The 7,613-nt window shown below is 48.5% G+C and overlaps 1 protein-coding gene across 1 annotated transcript; it reads left to right on the top strand.

The window, feature by feature from the left end:
* Positions 1-2,646: 2,646 nt before the first annotated feature.
* LOC137095682 (carcinoembryonic antigen-related cell adhesion molecule 6-like) lies at positions 2,647-7,207 on the top strand. The gene is made up of 2 exons (XM_067462458.1): positions 2,647-2,707; positions 6,828-7,207. The coding sequence occupies exons 1-2, from the start codon at positions 2,656-2,658 to the stop codon at positions 7,205-7,207; spliced, it is 432 nt and encodes a 143-aa protein (XP_067318559.1). The 5' UTR covers positions 2,647-2,655.
* Positions 7,208-7,613: the final 406 nt, after the last annotated feature.

The raw sequence follows: 7,613 nt of genomic DNA, 5'->3' as shown, positions 1-7,613 counted from the left end.
ATTAAATCTTCTCGGAGGGAGGGATCGCGGTGGGACTTTTATTAATGCATGCTGCTTATGATTTCAATGTATATGTACCCCAGGCTCAGCGATGAGTCCAGGATCACTCCCAAGCTGCGAACCTGCGTCTTCAGGGGGAGTTCAATTCCATTATTGGTGGAGTTCAGAATGCTCTTTGATTGTAGGTGAACTATATGTTCCGTCTCCCAAGAAACCTGTTTTGTTTCAGAGCTGTGGCAGTTTTGCAAAGCCTACAGAGTTAGCCGCCAGAGGCAGGAAGTCCAGTTTGCAGGCTCTCTGCAATGATTGGCCCAGAGAGTAACTTTTGGGCCCGCCTCTTTTCCCAGGCCAGACTTCCATTTTGGAGCCCTCCCTGCCCTATTCAGTTCTGAAGAAGATAGATATCTGATGTGCTGGAGGCTGAATAGGTCGCTCCGACAAACCACTGCAAAAACAATTGAGTTATAGTTGGGTACGCTTAATTGAGAATTGAGAACAATTAAGAATAGAATTAAGGATTGAGATATTATAGTTAGGTAAGCAGATGCAGACTGTGGCCAGGAAATCAGAAGACGCTTCCTTCTTGGGAGGAGAGCAATGTCCAGTCTCGATAAAATAGTCAAGAGTAGAGACATCAGACTGGCAACCAAGATCCATTGCCTAGTCCAAGCCATGGTCTTCCCTGGAGTCACCTACGGATGTGAGAGATGGACCTCAGGGAAGGCTGTCTTGGCCTCCACATTTTCTCCCTCTATTTTGCAGTTGAAAAGGATCTTGGAGTCCTCGTGGACAACAAGTTAAACATGAGCCAGGAATGTGATGTGGCGGCAAAAAAGGCCAATGGGATTTGGTCCTGCATCAAGAGGAGCCTAGTGTCTAGATCTAGGGAAGTCATGCTACCCGTCTATTCTGGTTTGGTTAGACCACATCTGGAATATTGTGTCCAATTCTGGGCACCACAATTGAAGAGAGAGATTGACAAGCTGGAATGTGTCCAGAGGAGGGCGACTAAAATGATCAAGGGTCTGGAGAACAAGCCCTATGAGGAGCGGCTTAGGGAACTGGGCATGTTTAGCCTGAAGAAGAGAAGGCTGAGAGGAGATATGATAGCCATGTATGAATATGTGAGAGGAAGCCACAGGGAGGAGGGAGCAAGCTTCCTTTCTGCTTCCCTGGAGACTAGGACGCAATGGAACAATGGCTTCAAACTACAAGAGAGGAGATTCCATCTGAACAGGAGGAAGAACTTCCTGACTGTAAGAACCGTTCAGCAGTGGAACTCTCTGCCCCAGAGTGTGGTGGAGGCTCCTTCTTTGGAAGCTTTTAAGCAGAGGCGGGATGGCCATCTGTCAGGGGTGATTTGAATGCAATATTCCTGCTTCTTGGCAGAATGGGGTTGGACTGGATGGCCCAGGAGGTCTCTTCCAACTCTTGGATTCTATGATTCTATGAGTTGTCAATCATTCTTGTTGCCATCATCTTGGTTTTTTTGACGTTTAGCTGCAACCCGGCTTTTGCGCTTTCTTCCTTCACCTTGATTAGAAGGCTCCTCGGCTCCTCCTCGCTTTCGGCCATCAGAGTGGTGTCATCTGCATATCTGAGGTTGTGAATGTTTCTTCCAGCCATTTCCACCCCAGCTTTGCATTCCTCAAGCCCCGCACATCCTCGCATGATGTGTTCTGCATACACGTTAAAAAGGTTGGGTGAGAGGATGCAGCCTTGCCGGACGCCTTTCCCAATCTGGAACCCGTCTCCTGTTCCGTGGTCAGTTCTGACCGTGGCTCCTTTGTCCTTGGACAGATTCCTCAGGAGAGAGAGAGGGAAGGGGGCTTGGGATGCCCATCCCACCAAGGACTTGCCACCATTTATGATGATCCACACAGTCCAAGGCTAATTTAGAAGAGTCAATGAAGCAGAAATAGAGGGTTTTTTGAAACTCCCGGCCTTTCCCAATCTGGAACCCGTCTCCTGTTCCCTGGTCAGTTCTGACTGTGGCTCCTTGGTCCTTGGACAGATTCCTCAGGAGAGAGGGAAGGGGGCTTGGGATGCCCATCAGACCAAGGACTTGCCACCATTTATGATGATCCACACAGTCAAGGGCTTTAGAAGAGTCAATGAAGCAGAAGTAGAGGTTTTTCTGACACTCCCTGCCTTTCCCAATCTGGAACCCGTCTCCTGTTCCCTGGTCAGTTCTGACTGTTGCTCCTTGGTCCTTGGACAGATGCCTAGGCTACCATATAATCCGATTCAAATCAGATTTTACATGAGAGTGTACTGGGGGGGGTGGGGTGGGCTCAAAGCCTCTGAATTTGGAAAGAAAACAAAGATTTAACACACCAACATGGAAACAGAGGGAAGGAGAGACGTTGTCGCAAAGCTGGGACCCATAAAAAACACCAATGGAAGTCATTAATTAAAGGGGGGGTGTGTCCGGAGAGGTCAAGAGTGGTGAGGAGGGGGGGCTGGGGTCTCCCTCCCTCCCTCCCTCCCTTGGCACCCGCTGAGCTCACAATGGCCGCCCTGTGACAGCCGCAACGGGACCCGCGCCTCTTTCCCCAGGAAGCAAAGGGAGGGGAGGGGAGGGGGGAGGGGAGGGGCAGGGAGAGACCCCCAAAGCCCAGCCAGGAGACCCCCGGGCAGCCCAGTTCGAGCAGGATGGGGGCCCTCCTCGGGAACAAGGGGCCGTCGCCATCCACGCTCCTGGCAGGTGAAGAAGGGAGGGAGGGAGAGAAGGAGTCAGGAAAGAGAGAAGGGAGGGAGGGAGGGAGGGAGGGAGGGAGGAAGGAAGGAAGGAAGGAAGGAAGGAAGGAAGGAAGGAAGGAAGGAAGGAAGGAAGGAAGGAAGGAAGGAAGGAAGGAAGGAAGGACGGGGGAGGGAGGGAGGGAGGGAGGGAGGGAAGGGGTCAGGAAAGAGAGAAGGAAGAGAGGGAGGGAGGAGGGAAGGAAGGAAGGAAGGGGGAGGGAGGAAGGAAGGAAGGAAGAAAGAAAGAAAGAAAGAAAGAAAGAAAGGGGGAGGGAGGGAGGGAGGGAGGGAGGGAGGAAGGAAGGAAGGAAGGAAGGAAGGAAGGAAGGAAGGAAGGAAGGAAGGAAAGGTGGAGAGAGAAAGGGAGGAAGGAACGAAGGAAGGAAAGAAGGAAGAAAGGGAGGGAGGGAGGAAGAACGGAAATAAGGAAGGAAGGAAGGGGGAAGGAAGGAAGGAAGGAAGGAAGGAAGGAAGGAAGGAAGGAAAGAAAGAGGAAAGGAGAGAAGAAACAAAAAAAGGAAAGAAAGAAAAAAGAAGAAAGAAAGGGGGAGAGAGAAATGGAAGAAAGAAGGAAGAAAGGGAGGGAGGGAGGAAAAAAGGAAGGAAGGAGAGGAGGAAGGAATGGGGAGGAAGGAAGGAAGGAAGGAAGGAAGGAAAGAAGGAAGGAAGGAAGGAAGGAAGGAAGGAAAGAGGAACTGAGGGAAAGAAAGGAAGAAAGAAAGAAAGAAAGAAAGAAAGGGGGAGGGAAAGAAGGAAGGAATGAAGGGAGGGAGGGAGGAAAAAAGGAAGGATAGAAGGAGGGAAGGAAAGAGGAAAGGGGGGAAGGAAAGAAAGAAAGAAACAAGAAAGGGAGGGAGGAAGAAAGGAAGGGGGAGGAAGGAAGGAAAGCAAGAAGGAAGGAAAGAAAGAGGAAAGGAGGAAAGAAAGAAATTAAGAAAGGGAAGAAAGAAAGAAAGAAAGGGAAAGAGAAAGAAAGAAAGGGAGAGAGAAAGGGAAGAAGGAAGGGAGGGAGGGAGGGAGGAAAAAAGGAAGGAAGGAGAGGAGGAAGGAATGGGGAGGAAGGAAGGAAAGAAGGAAGGAAAGAAGGAAAGAGGAAATGAGGGAAAGAAAGAAAGAAAGGAAGAAAGGAAAGAAGGAAGGAAGGAATGAGGGAAGGGAGGGAGGAAAAAAGGAAGGAAAGAGGAAAGGAGGGAAGGAAAGAAAGAAAGAAAGAAGAAAGGGAGGGAGGAAGGAAAGCAAGAAGGAAGGAAAGAAAGAGGAAAGGAGGAAAGAAAGAAAGAGAAAGAAAGAAAGAAAGAAAGAAAGAAAGGGAGAGAGAAAGGGAAGAAGGAAGGGAGGGAGGGAGGGAGGAAAAAAGGAAGGAAGGAGAGAAGGAAGGAATGGAGAGGAAGGAAGGAAAGAAGGAAGGAAGGAAGGAAACGAGGGAAAGAAAGAAAGAAGAAGGGAAGGGAGGAAGGAAGGAATGAGGGAAGGGAGGGAGGAAAAAAGGAAGGAAAGAAGGAGGGAAGGAAAGAAGGGAAGGAAGGAAGGAAAGAAAGAAAGACAAAAAGAAGGAAGGAAGGAAGGAGCTCTCACAGGGAAGGGAGAGAAGGTCCAGGCAGAGAGGCAGGACTCAAAGGCAGGGAAAGGGGTCCCACCTCAACATTAGGTCTTTACAGAGCCAAATCTACTATTCTCTATCTATCTATCTATCTATCTATCTATCTATCTATCTATCTATCTATCTGCTTGTCTCTCAGTCATACGGTCGCGTTGGGAGAGATGGGATGTTGTATATCTTCCTTTATGGCCGCAGGCTTTGGACTGGATGTTCTTTAGAGATCCCTTTAGAGATCTATGACTGGATGGCTATCTGTCGGGAAGGCTTGGATGGTGTCTTCCTCTATGGCTGAAGGGTTGGACTACATCTATCTGTTCCTCAGTCATGGATGGCCATTTTTTGGGAGGACTTGGGTAGTGTCTTTATGGCAGAAGAGGTTGGACTGGATGGTCTTTAGAGATCCCTTCCCGATCTTGGATTCTGTCTATCTATCTCTCAATCAATCATCTCTATGGCTGGATGGCTGTCTTTTAGGAGGGCTTGGATGGTGTCTTCCTCTATGGAAGAAGGGGTTGGACTGGATGGTCTTTAGAGATCCCTTCCCAAGCTACAATTCTATCATCTATCTATCTGTCTGTCTGTCTGTCTGTCTATCTATCTATCATCTATCTATCTATTTATCTATAATCTATCTATCTATCTATCTAGCATTTCTCAGTCATATCTATGGCTGGATGGCCACCCATTGGGAGTAGTAGTAGTAGTAGCAGCAGAAGCAAGGCATCCATGGAGCACACTTTGAGAACCGCCATCCAGCCTTTGTAATAGTAGTAGTAGTAGGAGGAGGAGGAGCAAGGGCTCCATGGAGCACATTTTGAGAACCGCCACCCAGCCTTTGTGATAGTAGTAGTAGTAGTAGTAGGAGGAGGAGCAAGGGCTCCATGGAGCACACTTTGAGAACCACCACCCAGCCTTTGTAATAACAGTGGTAGTGATAATAGTAAGAGCAAGGGCTCCATGGAGCACACTTTGAGAACCGCCACCCAGCTTTTGTAGTAATAGTAGTAGTGATAATAGTAAGAGCAACGGCTCCATGGAGCACACTTTGAGAACCACCACCCAGCCTTTGTAATAGTAGTAGTAGTAGTAGTAGTAGGAGGAGGAGCAAGGGCTCCATGGAGCACACTTTGAGAACCACCACCCAGTTTTGTAAGAATAGTAGTAGTGATAATAGTAGAAACAAGGGCTCCATGGAGCACACTTTGAGAACCGCCACCCACCTTTGTAATAAAAGTAGTAGTAATAATAGTAGTAGTAGTACTAGGAGCAAGGGCTCCATGGAACACACTTTGAGAACCGCCACCCAGCCTTTGCAGTAATAGTAGTAGTAGTAGGAGGAGGAGCAAGGGTTCCATGGAGCACACTTTGAGAACCGCCACCCAGCCTTTGTGATAGTAGTAGTAGTAGTAGTAGTAGGAACAAGGACTCCATGGAGTACACTTTGAGAACCGATACCCAGCCTTTGTAATAATGTAGTAGTAGTAGGAGCCAGGGCTCAATAGAGCACACTTTGAGAACCGCCACCCCGCTTTTGTAATAATAATAGTAGTAGTAATAATAGTAGGAGAAAGGGCTCCATGGAGCACACTTTGAGAACCGCCACCCAGCCTTTGTAATAGTAGTAGCAGTAGGAGGAGGAGCAAGGGCTCCATGGAGCACACTTTGAGAACCGCCACCCAGCCTTTGTGATAGTAGTAGTAGTAGTAGTAGTAGGAACAAGGGCTCCATGGAGCATACTTTGAGAACCACCACCCACCTTTGTAATAAAAGTAGTAGTAATAGTAGTAGTAGGAGGAGCAAGGGCTCAATGGAGCATACTTTGAAAATAATAATAGTAGTAGGAGGGCTCTATGGAGTACACTTTGAGAACCACCAGCCTTTGCAATAATAGTAGTAGTAGTACTAGGAGCAAGGGCTCCATGGAACACACTTTGAGAACCACCACCCACCTTTGTAATAAAAATAGTAGTAATAGTAGTAGTAGGAGGAGCAAGGGCTCAATGGAGCATACTTTGAAAATAATAATAGTAGTAGGAGGGTTCTATGGAGTACACTTTGAGAACCACCAGCCTTTGCAATAATAGTAGTAGTAGTACTAGGAGCAAGGGCTCCATGGAACACACTTTGAGAACCGCCACCCAGCCTTTGCAGTAATAGTAGTAGTAGTAGTGTAGTAGGAGCAAGGCCTCCATGGAGCATACTTTGAGAATCGCCACCCAACCTTTGTAATAATAATAGTAGTAGTAGTGTAGTAGGAGCAAGGGCTCCATGGAACACACTTTGAGAACCGCCACTCAGCCTTTGCAGTAATAGTAGTAGTAGTAGTACTAGGAGCAAGGGCTCCATGGAGCACATTTTGAGAACCGCTGCATTGGAGGTCCAGGGGCTGCTTTGAGATATGAGCCAGGTGTGGATGTAACAGGTGTCTTTGCCTCCAAGGGATGCTTTGCGGGGAGTGACGCCCCTTCCCTTCTTCTCTCGACAGCCTTCATCCTGAGTGTTTGCTTCTTCTCGACCGAAGCCACCTGGAAGCCGACAAACATCACGGTGGAGCCACTGAAGCCAATGGAAGGAGGACGCGTCCGCCTCATCCCACTCACTAGTCCTCGAGACATAGTGACTTGTCGCTGGTTCCGAGGGGGAACGGACGGGGATAGCACCATCGTTGTCTTTTACTTCTATCCGCGCCCGGTGTCTAGGAATAGGACAAGCTACACCGGGCGAGAGACCCTGAATGCCAACTGCACCCTTGAGATCACAGACTTAACCGTCAACGACACTGCCAACTACACCGCCCTGCTAGAGAGCCTCTTTGAAAGTAGGCTTGGGACCGTGGAGCTTGTGATCAGCGGTAGACTTCCATAACCCTTGGTGCCATAGGCCTAGAATGTCGAGTCAGTGAAACATGGCACCCTGTAACATTTTGGGCTATTTATGTATTTATTTATTTATCGTGTCATCAGCAACCATACCATTGCATTACATTTCTAACAGAGCAAAACAAACACACAGATTAAGAAAAACCCACAGATAGTTTTCTAAGATCTACAGAGACACTCGCTGGAACACCTCAGCAAGCGAGAGTCCAAAAGTGGCAGGCCCAAACCCAGCACCTCAATACGTGGGTGATACCAGATGAGAGACTCCCCCCTGGGCACACAGAAGACGGGGCGACTTGGAAGGGGCTGAACGGACTGCACTCTGGCACCACGAGATGCAGAGCCAACCTCAAGGAATGGGGCCACAAAGTGGAGTCTATGACATGCGAGTG

This window comes from Anolis sagrei, chromosome Y (assembly GCF_037176765.1).
Source record: "Anolis sagrei isolate rAnoSag1 chromosome Y, rAnoSag1.mat, whole genome shotgun sequence".
Lineage (NCBI taxonomy): Eukaryota > Metazoa > Chordata > Lepidosauria > Squamata > Dactyloidae > Anolis > Anolis sagrei.
The sequence above is the reverse complement of the archived record's forward strand: the minus strand, read 5'-3'. Positions and strand labels throughout refer to the sequence as shown.